Source organism: Tinamus guttatus, unplaced genomic scaffold, assembly GCF_059628265.1.
Source record: "Tinamus guttatus ecotype Peru unplaced genomic scaffold, ASM5962826v1 Tinamus_guttatus_pri_ptg000318l, whole genome shotgun sequence".
NCBI lineage: Eukaryota > Metazoa > Chordata > Aves > Tinamiformes > Tinamidae > Tinamus > Tinamus guttatus.
In genome coordinates, this window is record NW_028288852.1 from 1,669,170 (window position 1) to 1,690,114 (window position 20,945).

Here is a 20,945-nt window from a genome sequence, read left to right on the forward strand (position 1 = left end):
AAAACAAAACAAAACAAAACAAAAGGCAAACAAACAGAAATATACTTGTCCATGGAATTACTTTTTCTTCTTTCAGCAGGGGCAACTCCTGTTTCTAAGAACTCTCAGAAAATCTGTCCTGATTAAAAGTTCAAGGCAAGCACTGCCCTGGTCCTAAATCTGTGATAAATTTAAGATTTGATATTGTGTAATATAACACAGCTAGAAATGAAAATTTGTATTGTTGGAAATAGGAGAGAACTGGCTTTTCCATGGTGCACAGAATTCTTATTTCAAATCTGGGTACTTTCCATCATAAGAAAGAGATCATAAAAGTGCAATATAATTAGATAATAAAGATAACACTGAGGATTAGTACAATATTTTGTACTACGGAAAAGTACAATATTTTTCTTTCTCTTTTTCACCTCATGTTGGACTGGATTTTTTTGCCCCTGAAATTTGCATCACATTTTTAGCTCCCTTAAACATTCTCAAGAGCTTTTCCACAGAAAGTCCACAGCATATATACAAATAAAATGCATGTGGATGTATTTTTAATTTGTGCTCTGTTACAAAGAGTGACATTATTCAATAGCATTCAATGTGCTGCTTTCTGGCATCCAGGATGTACATGACAGTAAGATATAGGTTGGAGAATTTCCCTTTGCAGCACGCCAGCCTCTAGCATGAAAAAGTCATGCCTCAAAGTCGTAAGTTTTACCTAGCATTCATTAATTCTTTAAAGAAAATGATGAATTAGGGTGACTTTATAATTGCTTTCTGAACATTTAGAGAATGGTCACTCCCATGTTTTTCAGATTTTCCTCTGCAAGCATGTGCTTTTAAATGCTAAATAAGAGTTTCCTAGAGTCTTTGCTTGTGGTTAATGCTTTGAGGAAAAAGCCAACTGCTGTGAGATTCAAGATAGCTCATACCTGGCGAACACACTACATAATTATGTAAGAAAGTCAGTGTTAGGAACTCTTGCAAAGATCCAGGGGGTTGCAGATGGGTGCAGTAAACAGTTCATGAGTGTGTGTGTGTGTGTTCAACTACACATAGGCAGAATGCATGAGACCAGGTGCCCATGTAACTGTGACACTGACACAGGCAGATCTGGTCATTACATCTGTGTTGCTAATATGCACAAGGAGAAACACCCTCAAGCTTATACACAGGAAATACATATAGGATTGTCTAGGTGAGTTTATTAGATCTCATGACCAAGTGCTTCTGTGTGCATGAGCAGATATAGAAGTGGACTCAGGCTCAATCATACGTTTGTGGGGTCTAGAGCTGCAACAGTGAAGTACGTACATGTAAGTGATGCAGAAAACAAGGAAGGGAGGGTTTATTGGCCATGTGCAGGTCTCTTTTGTGGGGCTTGGATGGTGAGTGTAGTGAAAAGTTAGTATGAATGATGAATCTAAGTGTATGGCCAGATAAGAATCACACACTCACATCTGAAAGTGGTACTAGAAACTTTGGACTTGGGGACTTGCATACAAGCTCTGTGCAAGTATGAAAGAAAGACCCTGCAGCAACCAGGGTGAAAGTGTTTCTTTTTTTCTGGAACACAAGTGTTTTAAGCGCGTAGTTTGTACCGTAGTAGGGCGTGGGGGTTTCATTTTGTGGAAGAGAACAGTGTGGTCCATTTGCAATTATGTCATCACGAGCAGGGTACATCTGGAGGGTGGGAATTACTGTCAGTTCTTATTAGCTAGGCAGGGATATCTGGGTATTCTCTCCTCCATTGGGGACCATCATTCACAAGTTATCTGGATTTTCTCTGGACTGCCCAGGCAGCTGTTCAGAACAGGACAACAGCTCATTCCAGACAACAACATATTAAAAAAAAAAAAGTGAAGTGGTAGCAGAAGCGGGCAGTAAATTACGCCTGTCAGCTGACTGACAATTCCTGCCAAAGCACAGGTGCTTGCTGGGGGGGTGCAGTTTGGGAGTTAATCACTTCTTTATAGACCGTTCACCGTGAACAGCTGATAGTCTGCTGTGGTGCACAAGAATGGCTCCTAGCAGGCATGCAGGCTTCGTTTGGCTTCACGGTGCCTGCAGCACGGTGCCTGCAGGGAACTACCTGGAGCACCTATTTGCTGAAGATGAGGAAGACCTGCAACAACAGCATTGCTCACCTTAAACCTTCTCAGTCTTTTACTCTCTACTATCAAGACACACCCCTCATTTCCTTCTTCTCCCTCTGGTTCCTTCTCGTTCCAGTCATCCTTCCCTTACAGAAAAAGGTAAGTTTGCCCAGACCCCACCTGCCCATCCTTCTTCTCAGGGAGCCAATTCTCCCCATCAAGATTATGTTTTGCCACTCTACAAAACTCCACTATTTTGTGCTCACCCTCCTCTCATCTTCTGATGTATCTTGGCTGATAAAAGAAAGAACTAGGGACAAAAGGAAGGAAAAATGGCCCTGCTCCAGGTGCTTGCCTCCTGCGAAGGCCTCAAGTGCCATCAAATTGCATCTGGAATAGCAGAGCTGAGGCCTATCGGAGAGGACTGATGCAGAAAGGCAAAACGTGCTATTGCAACCAGCTGGGAAGAAGAGTCAGAGCCAGGGAAGAAGGACTTCAAAACCTAGAGCAAAACCTCATTTGTGATGTCTCTTTCTAAAGAAAGTGCAGGTGTAGATATTTCCAGAACGTTCTAGAGTATTATGTGTACAAGAACGGGCGATTCCTCTGGGAGCACCTGGCTGTGCCATGGAGAAATGTGCCTGAGACACCTGCCTTGCCATGAGGCTCCTCCACGCGCCTCCTCGGGCATGGCAGGTGGTTGCTCCCAGCACCGTCAGGGCTGGACGCTGGCACCAGGCGCATTGCTGGCAAGCGCCGCTGCGCCACTACCGCGTCACCGGCCTTGACGGCCGCGTGCGAACCCCAACGCGTGCTTGGGAAACAACCGTGGGTATCAGGGCCAGAGATGGTCCAGGGGGGTGGCTGGTGCCTCTGTCCATGGGGCAGGCCAGGCATGTCCATGGGCATCTGTCGGCGAGCAGCACACGCAGCCTGAGGATGGGTGCAGGACCCTGTAATTACTCTCCATACAAACCCTGTGCGTGGCTGTGCGGACACGTGCTGCAAGGGGATGCACCCCGCCATTCCTGGGACGGGGGCCGAGCGCGTTGCCTGTCCCGCTCCATGGCTACCGTGGGGGATCCCTCCCTGGGCACTGGGCAGAGGCCCGGCCAGAGACACTCGTGGAAGGTTCTGGAAGAGAAGGCCAGGCAGGGGCCTCGGGGGGGAGGCCCTGGCCTCACCCCGATGCGCGTGGGGGAATGGGGAGCTCCCCGTGCCTCCCGCGTGGGCCTGTTCCCGGGCGGGGGATCCGCGGTGGCCACGGCCGCGGGTGTCCGTGACCGCGGCGCCGGGTGTCCCCGCGCCGCCGGGACTCTCCTCCCCCAGCATGTGCAGAGCCCGGCGGCGCGGAGGGCGGCGGCGGGGGTGGGGAGGCGAGGGGCGGGCGCGGTGGAAATTTCCACTCCCTGCAGCAGCAGCCGCCACAGCAGCAGCGGCAACAGCAGCAACAACCGCCGCCGCCGCGGCGGGAAGCGGGAAGGCGGGCGCAGGCCCCGCAGCCGCCGCGGGGCGCCAGGCCGCGCCGAGCGCCGCTCCCCAGCGGCGGGGCCGGGCCAGGCCGCCCCCCGCAGCCCCGCGGGGCGCCGGGGCAGCCCGGGCGGGCGGGCGGGCAGCGGCCCCCCGGCGGGCAGGGGGGCGGGCGGGCGGGTGCGCGGCGGCGGGGGCGGCGCTTGGCGCGGGCAGGGGCGGGCGGCGGAGCGTGCGCAGCTGCCGGCGCCCTTTAAGCCGCGCCGCCCGCCCGCCCGCCCGGGTGTCTGTGCAGCCGCGGAGCCGCGCGGGCAGGAGCCGCCGCCGGGGGGGACTCGCCTCGTTTCTGCTCCTTCTCCTCCTCTTCCTCCGCCATCGCCCCGCTGGGGCAGCGCCGCCACCCCCTCCTCCTCCCCACCCTGCGCGCCCCCGCTCCTCGCGCCGCAGCCGCCTCTGAGATGCCCCGCTATGAACTGGCTTTGATCCTGAAAGCCATGCAGAGGGTGAGTGCGGGAGGCAGGGGAGACCCCGTGGGCGGGCGGGCGGGCGGGACGCGACCCTGCAGCTCCCCCGGGCGCTGCCGCGCGGCCCGCGCTGCCGGCTCCGCGTGTCTGCCGGGCCCCCTTCCTCCTTCCTTGTCCTCCCTCCCTCTCTCCTCCTCCTCCTCGGGTGAGTTTGTTGATAGCGTGCTCGCGTAGCACCGCAGTCCCCCCCGCTCTTCCCCCCTCAGTATTTTCTGCCCACAGGTAAGCGGCCCCCGCACTTACCCCAGTGTACGTATTTGCCCCCGTTCCTGCCCTCTCCCCGCGCTCCTTTGCCCCCTTCTCCCTCTCCGTGAACGACCCCGGGAGGGGGCGGGGGGTCGCTGATACCGGTTGCGCCCCGGTGCCCGCAGGGCCCCTCACGACACTCGCCCTTAAAAAGGGGTTAAACATTCTCCCCCGTTCCCAAATGGTACTTGTATATTTGGGTGTATAAAAACAATTTAAAATAAACATTTAAAGAAAGGGGCGATTCCTGCGTAGGTGGGACCCTTGCCGTGGTGCTGGTGCCCTCCCTGGGCTGCCTTTGCCCGCCCGGTGCCCTGGCACATCCCGCTCCTGTTGGGCTCCAGCCTGCCCTGGCCTTAACCCTCGTTTCTGTGGCGCGTCTGCGCCCACCAGAGCAGCGGGAAGCCAAAATGCTGGGCTTTCGTCCCCCCCGGTAGTTACTGGGGCATGTCTTCATGCGCTGCGTGTGCTACATATACTAGTACATTTCCATTCATTTTACATGTAGCATCCACATGTCAGGGTTGGCTTTTTTTTTTTTTTTTTTTTAAACTTGGCTTCAACTGCAGGCGCTCTAGTCAGGTGAGTCCCCTAGTGGAGAAATAGAGCAATTTGGGGGGGGGGGGGTGGGAAAGGAAAATCGGTGGCACTGCCGCAACCGCTCGCGGAGCAGCGTTCACTCAGCCTGCCCCGAGGTGCGTCCCCCAGTGCGCTGGTGTTGTGCAGGTGCCATCCCCCTGCCTGCCTGCCCCTATCCCCCTCTGTACGTGAGCCATAGGTGATGAGATGCTTTCTCTCTACCTGCTGTTAGTGTGGGAGGTCCCTCTTGCTGTGCAAACACCAAGAGCGTGGAAGGGGAGAGGAAGCGGAGCAAACCTGGTGTGGCACCGAGGCACTAATAAACAAACCGTCCCTAAAGGACGTCATGGAGTGCTGGGCTGGGGGAAAATGGCCTAGGCTTCCCAGGGTCTGAGCACTAGGTTAGGGTGCAGGGTTAAGCTTTCAGCTGTAAAATGCTCCCAGTGGGCTTGAGTCAGTACATTTGGAAGATTTAACATCTGCAACCTTTTATTCTTTGAAGTTTGAGACTCTATTTTGTAAGAGGTGTTTCTTGAGGTACTTCTTAATTTTATTATTTTTTTAAAGAAGCTCTGTGATTATGGGAAAATACTAAGTTTTGCTTTAAGAATACTGCTATTCTTAATCTACCCATATAATTCCAGAATCTAGAGAGTTCATCTCTAGATACTGTTTTTCTTGTTATTTACAGACCACCAGACTTGTGCTTTTTTTAAATATATACAGATAAGTTGCTGCTGTTGCCTTCCTTGTAAAAGGAAAGTACTTCAGAAACATTGGAGTACTGATTATGCTGAGGGATTCTGTTGAATCGTGACAAGTGGGTTGCTCTAATGTCCTGCCTCTGTAACAGTGCTTAATCTCAGGCACAGCGCTAACTTGGCATTAGCCAGATAGGGAGACCTGAACTGGAGTCTAATAAAATGCTCTGAAATTATGCAGTGACTATATTGCACTTCCTCATGGAAGATGAAGTGCTCGTACATCTAATGGGGTACCAAATAAATTAACCCTGCTGCTTAACACTTATGCTTTTTGATAAAGCTAGGTGTTCACCAGATGTTCAACCTTAGTGATCCCTCCATACTACAACTGCATGCTCTTTACTCCTGTTTTACTCAGAGACCTGCTCAAATGCTGGCTTCTCTCTTGGGCTCCTGGCATACTCCCTTGCCTCTGACAGCCCCTGGGCTTTCCAGTAAAATCAGCGCTGTAGCACGGTTTTCTTGCGCTTCAGGGCTGTTGTTAACTCCTGGAGGCTCTCTAGTAGCTTGAGCAAAAACTTGCTTGGAGCTACAGTCCTGTACCTTTCCACTGTTCTTTCTTCAGAGACTTGGCGTCATGACTCTCTTGGGTTTCCCCCCACCCACAGTATTTTCAATAGTTGTCACAGCATTTGTGTGGATCTAGGTAGGATGAGCCCCCCGTGCACTTCGCTGTTACTGTTGCTTCAGTTTCTGCTCCCTGGTACTAGTTGTGTTTGAGTTGGGAATCCCTCATTCTGCCCTTGCATGTGGCTTCTGTTTCCTTCTGTGCACTCTGCCTGTTGTCCCAGTCTTTTTCTTACCCTGATACCTCTGTGTGACTATGGCACTATGCAGGAAAGCAGGACCCCTCTGTTATTGCCTGATGCTTCCATGTTCCTCCGGCTCTGCAATTTCCTTGAAGTCCCTTCAGCTTTCCTTTCGATGCCTTTAAAATGCAGTGCCCCAGTAAGTGGCTTGCAAGAACCAGTGAGTTAACTTGCAAGAAGGGGGGGAAAAAAAAAATCCTCCTCTGCACCTTCCCCCCCACCCCCCCAAAAAAAGAGGAAAAAAAACTGCACAAAAACACTTGCACTTTTTTAGTGTGTGTGTGGTCTGCAATACTCTCTGAAGAGTAACTACAGTCGGAGAGTTGGATCACGTAACCCTTTAGTGGGACCGTGTGGAGGATGTGGTTTGGGAAAAGAAAGGTATGATGGCAGTAAGGTAAAGTCTAACTTGCAGTGAAAAGAATGGATTTTGCCTGTGTGTGACACTAATACACTTCTGACAAATAATGTGAAGAGCTTGGAGGGCTAGGCAGCAGGCTTGTTTCACGTTACTAGTAACGTAGAGGCGCGTATGAAGACACTGCTTGTCCTCATTGAGCTACACCCAGGTCCGCAGTTGTGGAGAGAGATGCACAAAGTGAAGACGTAACTGTTCATCCTCCAGACTTTACTATTTGCCGCAGTAGGTGAATTGTAGAGTATTTCCAAGCTCTTCTCAGGAGAGCTGGCTTCCAGCAGGGGAATTACAGAGAGTAGCACCTTCGGTAGGGAAGGGTAGTGACCCTCTAGTTAATCTGTGAGAGGTTTTGCCTCCTGGGGAGAGGAGCAGCCTTTGGGGAAGCTTCCCCTGGCTTCCCTCCTACTGCTGCTGGAAGTGCCCGGAGCGGTGGGCAGGGAAGGAGGAGCTGGAAATGGCTTCCTATCGCTCCGGTGCCGTTTTGCAGGCTGGCCACGGGGCGGCAATAGGAGATGCCCTCCCTGGAGCACGGGCAGCCTGGGGCACGCGGGGCAGGCGAGGTGTAGGTATCCCCAGCCTGTTGCTGCCCTGCTCCCTGGGACACCTGTCTCCAACAAGACAACTTCGTGGCTGAAATGAGTGGGCAGTTCAAAATAACCTTGTATGGGAGTCTTGCCTTTTTTTTTAACAAGAAAAAAAAAGGGGGGGGGGGGTGGAGAAAGCATTCTGATATTTTGATGTTGGTGTGTGCTCTCTCCCCATTTCACTTGTAACAAAGGGTGCAAATAAGCACACAATACCAGTTCATCTCTCATGTTTGAGCACATACCTGGGATAAGGGACCCTGCTCCAGCTGCTGTAATGCTGAAGTGAATCTCAGTCTGCGTTGGACTTGCATGTTCACACAGCGCAACTTGTGCTCAGCACCTGAGCAGGTTGCCATGTTTCCACGATTCCTTATCTGCTAGGAATCTGGCTGTTTTGGGGGAGCCAAAGCAATGGTCAGCAGTGTTGCTTGACATCCTGACTGTTAGTTGCAGTGTGGGCAGCTGCAGTGTTTGGGCTTTTGATAACTTTGTTGGTAGGAGGGAGCAGGAGGTGGGTGAGTAAGGAGGGCAGTGAGCGGACAGATACTGTTTTTATTTTCATTCTGTTCTGGTTAACCTACGTATTCCATGTGCCCTTCTCCCTTTTCCCCCAGCTTAGTAGGTTGAAACAGGATGATTTTTTTTTCTGCTGTCATCTTTGGCTTTTTCAGTAGGTTGAAATAGGCTGCTCTTCCTCTACTATCACAAGAGGGGAAGTAGTAGGAGTGGTACTTCGGGGGGTGTGGAAAGAAGGCCAAACAGTCGGAAATGAAAGATGAGATCCGAATGTGATGAGATCCATAGCAGTCTTCTTTGTAAGAAGCTGGTTTTCTGCCTTAAGCTTTTCCATAAGAGTAATTGTACTTTGAAGCATGTGATACGGATAGATAGTATTTAGGAGTAGTATCTTCTTGGCTGAAGTTTGCCATGTTTTATGGTAACATCTGGGAATAGCCTCTTCTCTAAATTTCTGCCAAGTGTGGGATATGTTCCTAGTTTGAGTATGGGGGAAGTAGAGGATTATTCTATCATACAAAAAGGTCTAAACCTGGCTACTGAAAGTGTGTTTTAACCTTAGAGAAGACTTTTCTGCCCCTGTTATCTACTCAGCGCTGTGTTCTGTTGGCTGTGTCTTTCCTCATTTGTCTGCTGTGCTTGTTTATATACTGACACATCATGTATATGATTAGGGAGATGCTCGTTTACTTCATCATGAGACTATATTCTATCCTTTAACTTTTGAGGTAGAAGGAAGGAGAACCTGTTGTATTGACCAAGCTGCTTCATTGCTCTCCACTGTTGGAAAATCAGCCAAAAGTCACTGACTGTAGGATGTCGTTTATTGCTTAGGTTAACTTAAAGGATTATTCTAAACACGTGTCTGTATGTTTGCTTGCTTCTGATACAGGGCAGACTTTGTAACTATGGAAGCTCTTGTCGTCTTAAATATTCTTCCAGAAGCCGATTTCTCCAATTCCCTTGCTGCAGAGCTGTAATGGTAGCAACTTCCACTGCAAATTTACTTATGTCGTTGTTGATGTTGAGTCACTTGCCTTGCTTTTTGTCAGACTTGGCCTGTGCAGGCCGCTGTTTAAGGCACAGTTGCCCAGACTTCTTCCACTATGCACCTGTGGCAATAAGAGCAGCTCACCTTGTGGAAGCAGTTGTCTGAAACCGTTGCTTGTACCTGTCTCCGCAGTGCCTGGTTGCGGCGGTGGGGGACATCCCCAGGCACCAGGTCGTTGTCTTCAAAGCATCCTGCCTGCTGGAACCAACAGGAAGCTCAGGAACAGCAACAACAACAGGAAACCTGTGACTGTTCAGTCAGTAAGAAAGCAAAGGGGTTGGAGAGGGGAAAGAAATCAAGCAGAAAGCAGATGGGCAAAATACTCTTTCCTCCTGTAGATAGGAGACATGAAGGATAGGGAAGAGATAATGCAAAAAGCAAGGCAAGAATTGGTGCAAGTTAAGGAACTGTACTGTGGGAAGACTAATCAAGGTACTGATGCTGGAAAAGAGGTACTACAGGAACAAGGCCCCCTTGGCAAGAAAGGAGGAGGAAAATGAGCATGGGACAACAGATGCTATAGGAGAAGAGTTGTGACCCTAAGAAATATGAATTTGAGTAACCATGCAGAAAGGCTTTTAATCCTAGGTTGTCCACTTGCAAGCTGGTCACTGTGCTTCAGCTATGCAAACATCTAAGGAATAATGATTTAAAAAATAAAGGTACATACACAGCATAGTTAGATGAGGACAGTATGTTCAGGGGAGTCAGTGTTTGAAATGGTAACAAAATATACCTTTAGTAGTTTTTGCTGTAGTTAGCTGCCAGGTTTGATTAGAGTAGCACTAGATGTCTTATAATGAAGGCAATTTTGTTTAAGCCTAACTCTTTGTTTTTTAAAATCCCTCAAGAAGCATCTGAACTATTGAAAAAGCTTAGCGGGCCTCAGGTTTAATCTAGGGTAATATATACCCTGAAACTCCTGTCTTTTTGATCAGTAAAACCTATGATGCTTTATGTTTTTGAAAGGATTGTGGGCTGCTACGAAAGTGATGGGAACTTGAAGTCCTAAATAAACTTAATGAGGGTTTGTGTATATGTGTGTTCTTTTCTAGGTGTGTGATGGTTTTTTTTTTTTTTTTTTGGTGGGATTTTTTTCCTCTGTTCATCTCAGTTAGTATGTTGCAAGGTAGCTGACACTTCCACTGTTCATTCTTTCATCCTCAGATAGCTTCTGAAGCTTGTGCTCTGCTAGCCAAAATCTTCAAATGGGATGAACCAACACAGTTTTCTATGTGAGGCTAAGAGTGTGCCAGTTGCATCCACTACTGGTAAATGGTGATAACCACCAGCTAGGTCATAGGCTCATGTGTATTTCTGAGGAATGGCACTTCCTGCTTGTGCTTCTGGTGAGCTGAAATGTAGACACTTCTGTTTGTTACTCCAACTGAAGCAGTTTGTCATCTTTATATATCAGAACTTGAGGCTGTCCTGAAAGCTTGCTTGCTTTAGTGCTGTGCATTTTTCCCAAATACATATTTAAAGCATCAGAAAACTTCATATGAGTTTGACTATTGTGGTCCTTTAAGGAAAAATAAGTACAGGGACCTGTCCTAGTATAAATGGTAGAAGCTAGTTTTACACTAGTAGGGGGTTGATGAAGCATATCTTTACTTACACAAATAACAGGAGAGATAGGCATACGTGGTAAAACATCTGCCTCTAGCTTACCCATTCAGGGCTTATGTGTGGCTATGCCTAAGCATAGTGGATACTGAAAAGCACTGAGAGAGCTTGTAGCATTTGGTCTCTGAGGAAGGAAAAACAAGTGTGTGAACTCCTGGTACTGTGAGGAAAGAAAGAGGCTACCAGATTCCTTCTGTGGGAGGTTATTCTTCATGTCCCCCAAGAACACAGTCCACCTCAGCGCTTCATTAAACTAATTTATTCACTGGTACATTCTCCTTGCCTGTGGCAATGAAAATATTTGTGCGTCTGGACTTTGTGATCTCTGAGAAGGCAGGAGAGTGTCCGGGCTCAGTGTTTGTGGCTGGCAGTACAGAAGATGTCAGCTGGCCTCTTTCCAGTCATTTTGCCATCACCTGGAGGAGGCAGGTTCTCTCTACCCCCTGCCTGTTAAAATGCCTTGCTCACTTTTCCTGTGTGACCTGCTGGGCTTTTTATATATTTGCCATAAATCATGTGACTTCTCCATTCCCTGTCTCCTTCCTCATTAACTTCCAGTTGCTGCATAGAAGTGAAAGCTCGATCTGTCTGCAAAGAAAAGCATGGTTTTCTTGCTGAGGGAGGAGTTATGGGGCGGTTGAACTTCTGGTCATCAACAGTGTGAGTTACTATGAAGACCTGTTTGCCAGAGAAGAGTAGCCTGGTGCCTCCATGATGCTGAGCAGTGGCACTTTGTGCTCTTTTAGAATTCAGGTGATTTGTCACCTGTGTAGATGTAAGCCAATTTTTTGGCTTGGCGAGGGGAAAATGCTTACCTACACATTTTCTTTAGGCTTGTAGTCAGCTTTAAATTGTAAAGGAATAATCCATCTGCTGAGATTTAAGACCTATGTAACAGACTAGAGTGTGCCTAGGTAAATGTGAAGCACGTGGGCTTTCTTTCTGGTATCTTTTAATCCTAACAAGTAATAGGGAACTTTTCTGCCTCCTTTTTTCTGTCCTTGCCTGCCTCCCTCTGTATGTTTGAGGTTTTAGGAAGAACAGTGGAAGCAACTAATCTGCTCCTCCCGACAGTGCTGCAGACTCATGGGGAAAGAAGCCAAGTGAATGTGAAAGCCAGAGGCAGTGGCACGAAGTGGCTGGCTGAGGCACTGCTACTAGCAATGTAGTCTTCAGAAAATGAGCCATCTCCCTCCTGCTTTGTGGTTCTGCAGCAGCTTCTGTTCCCTGCAGAGGACTGCCTGCGCGCTACGATAAAGCTGCATTTTCTTTCTTCTGTTTTTCCTTAAAATATGTAACTTGGCCCTGTCCTAGATAGGTGTGTACGTCTGGGCTGGGAGGAAGCAGTGTGAAGGGAAGGTAATTTGAAGTACTGCCCTAACACTCAGTCACGCTGCCATTCAGCTTCACTTGGCCTTAGCTTATTCCAGTCACTGCTGCTGTAATACGCCACAGCAGGTTTACATTTCTAATAGATAAGTGTAGTACAGCTTTCTGGGGCTCTTTTTGTCTCCTGCTGAACTGCGTACTGTGATCTTAACTTATTTCTCTAGAGCCTTCTAGGGCAGCCCTTTAGGAAAGGAAGGGAGAAGAAGGTGTTATGGAGCAAGCTGCTTAGCCTGAGGGTGCTGCAAAATGATGGACGGTACCAGGGAAACTCCTGGAACTCCAGACTGAAAAGCACATTACGCAGTTACAGTAACGCTTGAACCTTGCAACGCGCATCAGCAACGAGGTTTCTGGGCAGCGGTGCTTTAGAGCAGCTCCGTGGTGCCTCTGCTCGCCCAGGCTAGTGGCAGGATGAAAGCAGCACCGTGTGGGGCTACCCATGCTGGTCTGGGGCAAGAAGTTGAGTCACCGCTGAGTCAGGCAGCTCCACAACTTTGTGTTCCCCTGCTCCACAGCTGTATTCCTCTGCTCCACGCTGTCCAGACCTTGCTCGTTCAGTCCAACTTCCCGCTGTGCTTCTGCCTCTGGGCTTTCCTGCTTTTGCTATATATACCCTGGTTGTGCTTGCCTTGGGTAGGAGTCTGCCCCGGCCCATCTGCCCTAGTTCCTCGTTCACGGGAGAAATCCCAAAGCTGCTGTGGGATGTTCAGGGTTCTGCTGAGCAGCCTGTACTGGGAGGCACCTGCTTTCACCAGAGGATTAGCTGAGATATGTCAGTCATTTTGCGAAGAACATTTGCGTGATCATGTGTCTGTGTGCTAGTATGTTGCACTGAAATACAGCCTTTATATCTATATATTTATTTCCTAGGAGGTAGGGTACCTTAAATAACCTTGTGTTTACAGTGGAGCAGGGAATACACGTGTGGTTACTGTGGAGAAGCAGTCAGGCAGGAGCTCACTCCAGGTGCCTGGGAAGGAGCCTACAGTGCGAGCAAGCCAGGCAACGTACTCATGGGGTTGAGTACTGTACAGCCCGCTCGAGGTACTGCATATTATTGTATTTATTACTGCATATTGTATTTATTGCTCTGTTTTCCAGGAGAGAGAAGGTTAGTGTCTTCCATATAGAAGATACTGAACCGGGCAATCTGTCTCTGTTTCTCTCATGCAGGTGATCTGTTCAATAGGTAGTGCTAGTAGTACGAGTTAACGTACCCTGGTATGAAGAAGGTGGGAGTGGAGAGGAGAAACCCTGTTTCTAAGGAAGGACCTCAAAACTACTCACTAGGATGTGAACAAAGTGAAGCCTATGCTCAACTTGCTGGCAGTGAGTGCTACCATGTGTGATAAGAGGGGGCTACTTGCATCATCATAGTAACTCCTCAAAGAATTGCTGGTTGGGGTTGGTCTGCTAATACTAAGGAGCTGTTGAGGTTTCCTTGAAGCTCTGAATGGTAAGAGCACAGCGAAAGTTTCCATTTTCAAGAAAGAGAACTACACAAAGTAGAATCTTGATTTTATGCATCATCCTAAGTGTTTTGAGTCTGGAGGAGTTTGATTCTGGCATGTTTCAAAGTCCTTATTACAAAAGGACCTCGGAGAAAGTTTTCCTTTAAAACAATCATACAAATTCCTCCTAAAAATCCCACCCTAAATCTGCTTCAAATCATGTAATCTCTCTTTAGGGAATTCTTTGAGACTTTTTTATTTTTTCCTTAAAGGACAAGCTGTCTGTTGGAGAGACATATGCATTGTTTCACCAGAGTTGTAGCCTTCTATCTTCAGACAAGAGGGAAAAATATTGTCTGGTGTCTTTGATATGATCCAGCCAGAAAGCAGCTTTAGGGAAGAAAATTGCAGTCCTTGGCAGCAGTGTTGTCTTGCTGTCTCTTTTTTTTTTTTTTCCTTGTCAGTGCCACAGCTTACACTGTTCTAATAACTTGAGATTAAACTCGCATGGGGCGTCTCCAAAGTCCTTCCTAAGACTTGAGGTCATAACTTGCTGAAAGTTCAGAGGGACGAGTCTCATTTTAGTAATGAAAAAAGTTCTAGGATTATTTTAGAATTAGGTCTAATAAGAAACTGGTACAAGAGGCCACCTCAGTACAGTAATTTGGCGACAGTGCAGCAAATTTATAGCGGCTACTGAAAACTTTCCACCTTCCTGCCTAAGCCAGCTGATCCCTGCAAATTTGGGATGTTTATTACAAAGGTGATGGTTCAGGACTCTAGACAACTGCTTATTTAAGATGGTTTGGCTGTGCCTTCCAGTGGAAAACACGAAGGTTCTTCCGGTATTGTTTATTTTGGTTATATTGAGCCCGTAGTTGTTTGGCAAAGTGTCCTAATTGAGAAATGGACCATTTGTTTATGGGCAGTTGCATCTTCTACTTACATGCTTTCCAGAGAGATTGAATGTGCTTGTAGTATTCATACTATGCACTGGGTACCTCTTGCATGAAATAGTGTGTCATAAAATACCATTTTTTAAAAGTAGGTTATTTTATAGTTTTGCGAGGTCACTAACTTGGAGGGAAAAAGCTTGGAAGTGAACTTAAGTTCAAGTCTAGAGTATTTCATTAAGAGAACAGGTCAGTAGGAGAGGGAAAATACAGATATTTCTATAGTTTTTCAGCTTGCCTGTTACTCTAATTTTATGTATAGTAGTTATTTTCCTTTCCACTGTGTCTCAGCGAAATCTCTTCCTCCACTTGCCTTAAAATATTTATATTTTTATTATAAACATTATAGTATGGGTGCTTTGCAAATCTCAGCAGAATGTAGTAAAAGAAGCAGTACTCTTAGAGCAGTATACAAAAGCAGTTACAACTAAGAACTGCATTACTTGTAACTAGTGGCGTCACACGAGCTGAAGTGTTTATAATTTTACGTTGGATTAAACTAAACCATGGAGTAGACCATTTAACTTCTGCTGCCTTTTGCGGGTGGGGATAAATGTGAATTCTTTTATGGAAGAATTTAAAATACATCTGTGGTTTGAGGCTTATGAGCATGTTAAATTTAGCGCACAACTGTAATCAGCCCATTTTGTGCCATGTCTCTGTAGCCTGTCATTACTGGCTATAACTCCAGCAGAATGAATATCTATATTCTCATGTGGCCTGGTGGTGGTGGTGGTGGGGAACCCTTATTATCTTTTTCTAAGTCTGAACTACTCCTGAAAAACAGCCAGCTGGTACAAATAACACAATTGTGCATTTCTCTTTAAGGCCGAAGTTGTGGCTTGCTGCAAGCTTTTAAAATAAAAATGTATCTGCCTTAATGAGAAACACACATTCTCACATCAGCACCTTTGCAGCCTTCAGCAGGGCATGCAGTGAGGTGGGGAGTGGATGCACATGCGGTTTCAGTGTCAGCTCCAGTTTATTATGGGCCACCTGAGAATCTGTAGGTTTTTTTTTTTAACTTTTTGTTTTTTCCCCCTTAAAATAAAATTCCTGTGAGGATGCTAAACAGGGAAACGCCAAATACTCATGTACAGTGTCCAGGTGGTTGCATTGCCCACAGATGAACTAACAGGGAAACACGCGCAAGCGGGGTGAAAGGGGAACGTCTAAAAGCGTTGTTGGTAGCGCTTCCCATAGACCCTATGGGCAGAGCGAGGCTCAGAGATTTTTGTGCTTGCATTACTTTTGCCAGCAGGTGGGGAAAGGGGAATGGAGTCGAAACCCTGTTCCCAACTCCTCTGTGGTAACCGCGGTCTTCAGCACTTTGCATTTGCTTGGAACATCTCTTCCCTTGCTGTGCCTATTTGTTGTAGGAAGTAGAGGAATCTTGTACCTAGCACTCTCTGAGCTCATGGCGTGGGTTTGGGTGTGTGTAAATGAATGATGTTTTCCAAGGCAGACATACTGGGGGTAGGAGCCGTGGTTCAGCTCTTCGGCACCACTTCCCCCTGGGCTGCCCCTGAATGCTCCCCTCGTGATCCCCTTCCCTCCCCTTCGCTCACTTCAGTCCTGCTTATTTAAATGAGCACAGGTGTTTCCTGAAATGCTTTGGAAGATGGGATGGGAGCGGGGGCTCAGGAGAACAGGCGGGCTTTGCCATAAACCCTCCTGACGTCCGTGCGATCCTCCCCAGCCTCGGGCCTGGAAGGGCGATGCTGGCAACGGCGCTTCCCGACAGCCTGGCGACCGACTGCTGCCCAAATCCGTGTGGTTCCTCCTGCCGGTGCCCTCCAGAGCTCCCGAGGAATCGTGAAGCGAGCAGGTGCAGACAGAAACGCCCCGGAGCCAGATGTCAGGATGTTGCTCGTGTCATTTGGCACAAATGGCTCTTTTTTTATTTTTTTTTCCCCTCAGATTATGGGGAATATCTATGAAGAACTGTCAGAGTAAAATGGAACTCTGTGATAATCCATAACCCAGACACATGCTAACATGTCTGTAACTTGCAGAATAATCTTGATTCTCCAGTTGGCCGTAAGCCTCTGCTGTCTCTTGACACCATTATGACTTCATTTTGATTTTTTTAGTCATAGCAGCCAGCTGGTGTGTCAAGTGCCTGCATGTGACATGAGAATCTGTCAAGGTTTGTGGGGTGCAGTGGTTGAGCAAACCAGGAAGTGATTAGCCAGGGTAACATTCTTTAGTGACGTTTTTCCTACAGTTGCTTGAATGAGGAAGGCCTTTTGAGCAGCTTGAGAAATAGACTTGAATCCTGCAGGAGCCAAAAGTAAAGAATACTAAAATGCATTTCTGTTTCTTGCCTTGTTTGTGGGGGAATTTGGGTCACTTAATACTCCAGAATTGCTGCGTCCCTTAAGATACTTGTATATGACATTAAAGTTGACTTACAAAAGGCATTGCTTCTTAGGTTTATGAATATTTAATGCTGTATATTATGAATTGCATAAATATAGCAGGAAATATAAGGGGAAAAGTCTGTGGTGTTCAGTGATTGTTGTACTAGACTTCAAATTTTTTCTCATTACTTCATGAAATTCTTCTCTAATTCAATCTTTGTCTTTTGTCTTTGCTGCCTTGCAGGGTTGGTACAGTAGGCCTCACTAAACTTAGCTGCAACTAAGAATTTCTCCTACATCAACTGAGTTAAGGCTGATGCTCTTGTGGAATGTGGATTAAAAGTGCGTGCTAAGTTCCAAATTTCCATTTGAGAAGCGGAGAAAGTAAATGTACCACAACCACCAGCATCAGGACAGCAAACCAAGGGACAAAGAATTTGATCCGCAGTGTTGATAAATGTTAACTGGTTCACGTGTTGCTTAAGAGACGTTTGCTGGGGGGCGAGAACTGGACGTCAGCTGTGCGAAGTCACTTTGTTTACAAACATGAGGGCTTCTTTGGAAACGGCAGACATTGCCATTGTGGCACTGTACTTCGTGCTGGTAATGTGCATAGGTTTTTTTGCCATGTGGAAATACAATCGGAGCACCGTGAGTGGCTACTTCTTGGCAGGGCGTTCTATGACCTGGGTAGCTATTGGTGCATCTTTATTTGTGAGCAATATTGGAAGTGAACATTTCATTGGGCTCGCAGGATCTGGAGCGGCGAGTGGATTTGCAGTAGGTGCATGGGAATTCAACGCCTTAATGCTTTTGCAGCTTTTAGGATGGGTCTTCGTCCCTGTCTACATCCGGTCAGGAGTATACACCATGCCTGAATACTTGTCCAAGCGTTTTGGAGGGCATAGAATTCAAATATATTTTGCAGCACTGTCTCTAATTCTTTATATCTTCACCAAACTTTCAGTTGACTTGTATTCAGGGGCGCTTTTTATTCAAGAATCGCTAGGTTGGAACCTCTATTTGTCGGTTATCCTCCTTATTGGAATGACTGCACTGTTGACTGTGACTGGAGGTCTTGTGGCTGTCATCTACACAGACACGCTTCAAGCTCTGCTTATGATTATTGGTGCCCTCACACTTATGATCATAAGTATCACGGAGGTTGGTGGGTTTGAAGAAGTGAAAAGACGGTACATGTTAGCATCACCAAATATTACGTCTATCTTGTTGACTTACAACATTTCCAATACCAATTCCTGCAATGTCGACCCAAAGCCTGACGCTCTTAAAATGTTGCGTGAGCCAACAGACGAAGATATTCCCTGGCCTGGATTTCTGCTGGGACAGACTCCAGCTTCTGTCTGGTACTGGTGCGCTGATCAAGTCATAGTGCAGAGAGTTTTAGCAGCAAAAAACATTGCTCATGCCAAAGGATCCACTCTGATGGCAGGCTTCTTGAAGTTACTGCCAATGTTTATTATAGTTGTCCCAGGGATGATTTCTCGGATACTGTTTGCGGACGATATCGCCTGTATTAATCCAGAGCACTGTTTCCAAGTCTGCGGCAGCAGGGCTGGATGCTCTAACATCGCCTACCCACGCTTGGTGATGAAACTCGTGCCGGTCGGTCTGCGGGGACTTATGATGGCCGTGATGATTGCCGCGCTCATGAGCGACTTGGACTCCATATTCAACAGCGCCAGCACCATCTTTACGCTTGATGTCTACAAGCTCATTCGGAAGAGCGCGACGTCTAGAGAACTGATGATCGTAGGAAGAGTCTTTGTGGCGTTCATGGTAGTTATAAGCATTGCCTGGGTTCCCATAATAGTGGAGATGCAAGGAGGTCAGATGTACCTTTATATTCAAGAGGTGGCAGACTATTTGACTCCGCCGGTGGCCGCGCTCTTTCTTATGGGTATCTTTTGGAAGCGGTGCAATGAGCAGGGCGCGTTCTACGGCGGCATGGCCGGCTTTGCTCTCGGAGCGATACGGTTGGTGCTGGCCTTTATCTATCGCGCCCCGGAGTGCAACCAGCCGGATACTAGGCCCAGCTTTATCAAAAACATCCACTACATGTACGTTGCCACCGCTCTCTTCTGGATCACTGGGATCGTGACGGTTATCGTGAGCCTCCTTACGCCGCCGCCTACCAAGGAGCAGGTCCGAACGACCACGTTTTGGGCTGTGAAGAACAGAGGCGTAAAGGAGACGGCTGCCAAGGGGGAGCTGTACAAAGTGCAAGAAAAGAGCATCTTAAAGTGCAATGAAAACGCTAACCATATCATTCCAAATGGCAAATCGGAAGAAAACCTTAAAAATATTAAGCCTGAGGATATCAATCTTCTGGTAACTTGCAGAGATGACAGCAACCCGGTGATTTCTGTAAGTCACTCTGAGGTCGAGACACCAGTGGATTGTTACTCGAACGGACAAGTGGCTCTGATGGGCGAGAAGAAGCATGAGGAAGAAAGTGATGAGAGAGAGAGACATTTGAAATTCATAGACTGGTTCTGTGGCTTTAAAAGTAAAAACATGAACAAGCGAGCCATTCGGGAGATCGAGGAAGAGACTGTCTGTTTACAAATGCTGGAAGAGACTCCCAAAGTTAAACTATTACTAAATACTGGACTGGTCTGTGTCTGTTCGCTCGGAATATTCATGTTTGTCTATTTCTCGTTGTGAGTGAATAGTGAACTTTTAAGGGTATGGCTAAACATACAGAAGTTGATACAGGTCTCTGGAGTTTCTCTCTCTCTTTTTTTTTTTTTTTTCTCTTTTCCAAATAACATGAGCGCAACCCAGGCATTGTTTACGCTATAACTGTCACATCAACCTTAGCTGATTTAGAGACCATCTGAGACGTGTCGTGCTAGCTCTGCTGCTCGAGGCAGAACGTACTGCGTGGGGCCTCCTTTTCTTGTTCTCCCTCCAAGTTTCTCCCTTTCCCACCCCTCCCACTCCCCATTTGCAGTACTAACCTTTCCTGTTTCCGTGTATACATATATAAATATACCAAAGGCGGGCAGGTGGCTGTGGAGGTCGGTCCGTTTATCAAGCTCAGTCAGCACTAAGGTGAAGGTAACAAGGGATCATTTACGTAAGTGTAAAATGTAAACGACTAAAGCTGTGTTGGAAGACTTCAGATGTAAGACTGTGATGCTCACCGTTGTACAGGTGGTCTGTGTTACATAGCTGTATCACCTTGGCCAACATAATACTTACTGATTTTGCTCACTGCTTCTGTTTTTTTTGTTGTTGTTTGTTTCTCAGTTCTTATGGGAGCAACATGATGATATTTTGTCTCATCATATAATACTTAGAACATGATACCTGTTAGTAGCTTTTTTGTCATTTTTCTCTGCAAGGAAATGTTTGTCTAATTTTTGATTTTTTCCACTGTAAATGCTGTTATAGAAAAATGCTGTATTTCAGAAAGAAAAAAAAAGTAAGAAAAACCCTGGAGAGGACAAATGGGCAGTTGAGGAGAGGGGAAAAAAAAGAGTGTTCTCTTTATTTGGGTTTTGCAATAAATACAAAGGCAAGAATGCATATTCAGTGTCTTCTTCAGTCCCCCAATTTATAGCCTTTTTTTTTTTTTTTTGTCATTTACACAATTAGGGTTAGTTTCTTATCTGGGCAAGACTTCCACATAGGTTCCACAAGGAAAAAGAGATGGATGATGCCAGCCTTTGTATACGTTTGCTTGATAAACACACTGAAATGTATCTTTCCTCCCCACCACTGTGTGCAGCTAAAAGGAAGTACTCTGCAACCTTATTCCTGCTTTGTGAGGGTAGGAAAAGTGGGAAGACAAAGGAGATGGAGAAATAGGTGGAAGTGGCTCTTATTTTCCAGAGTCTTTTACCTGATGTCTTCTCCTGCTTCCCCTCTTGCCCCATCAGACATTTTTATTTTTAAAGCAATGGCTAACGAGGGCGTCCACGTCAGGAGAGAGAAAACGAACACAGTAGTAACCTGTGTTGCTGCCGATTGAGGTTAGCTCTTCTGAGTCCTTGAAAAATAACCCAAAACCTTCTCCCAGGCAAGCGCAGAAGATTAGGGACCCTGAGGCACTGAGCTTTGGTTCTCCCACAGGAGAAACCCAAGACCAT

General features: G+C 47.1%; 2 protein-coding genes across 2 annotated transcripts in view; both read left to right on the forward strand.

Moving 5' to 3' along the window:
- Positions 1-3,960: 3,960 nt before the first annotated feature.
- On the forward strand, positions 3,961-20,180 carry SLC5A3 (solute carrier family 5 member 3). The gene is made up of 2 exons (XM_088528987.1): positions 3,961-4,054; positions 17,072-20,180. The coding sequence occupies exon 2, from the start codon at positions 17,374-17,376 to the stop codon at positions 19,513-19,515; it is 2,142 nt and encodes a 713-aa protein (XP_088385113.1). The 5' UTR covers positions 3,961-4,054; positions 17,072-17,373; the 3' UTR covers positions 19,516-20,180.
- MRPS6 (mitochondrial ribosomal protein S6) overlaps positions 3,967-20,945 on the forward strand; it is a 46,630-nt gene continuing 29,651 nt past the window's right edge. Inside the window, exon 1 of the mRNA XM_088529003.1 lies at positions 3,967-4,054. Coding sequence (XP_088385129.1) covers positions 4,010-4,054 — 45 coding nt within the window. The 5' untranslated portion in view covers positions 3,967-4,009. The remainder of the gene's footprint in view (positions 4,055-20,945) is intronic.

Coding starts and splice junctions, on each gene's coding strand:
- SLC5A3 (XM_088528987.1), top strand. CDS start 17,374: ATGAGGGCTTCTTTGGAAACGGCAGACATTGCCATTGTGGCACTGTAC.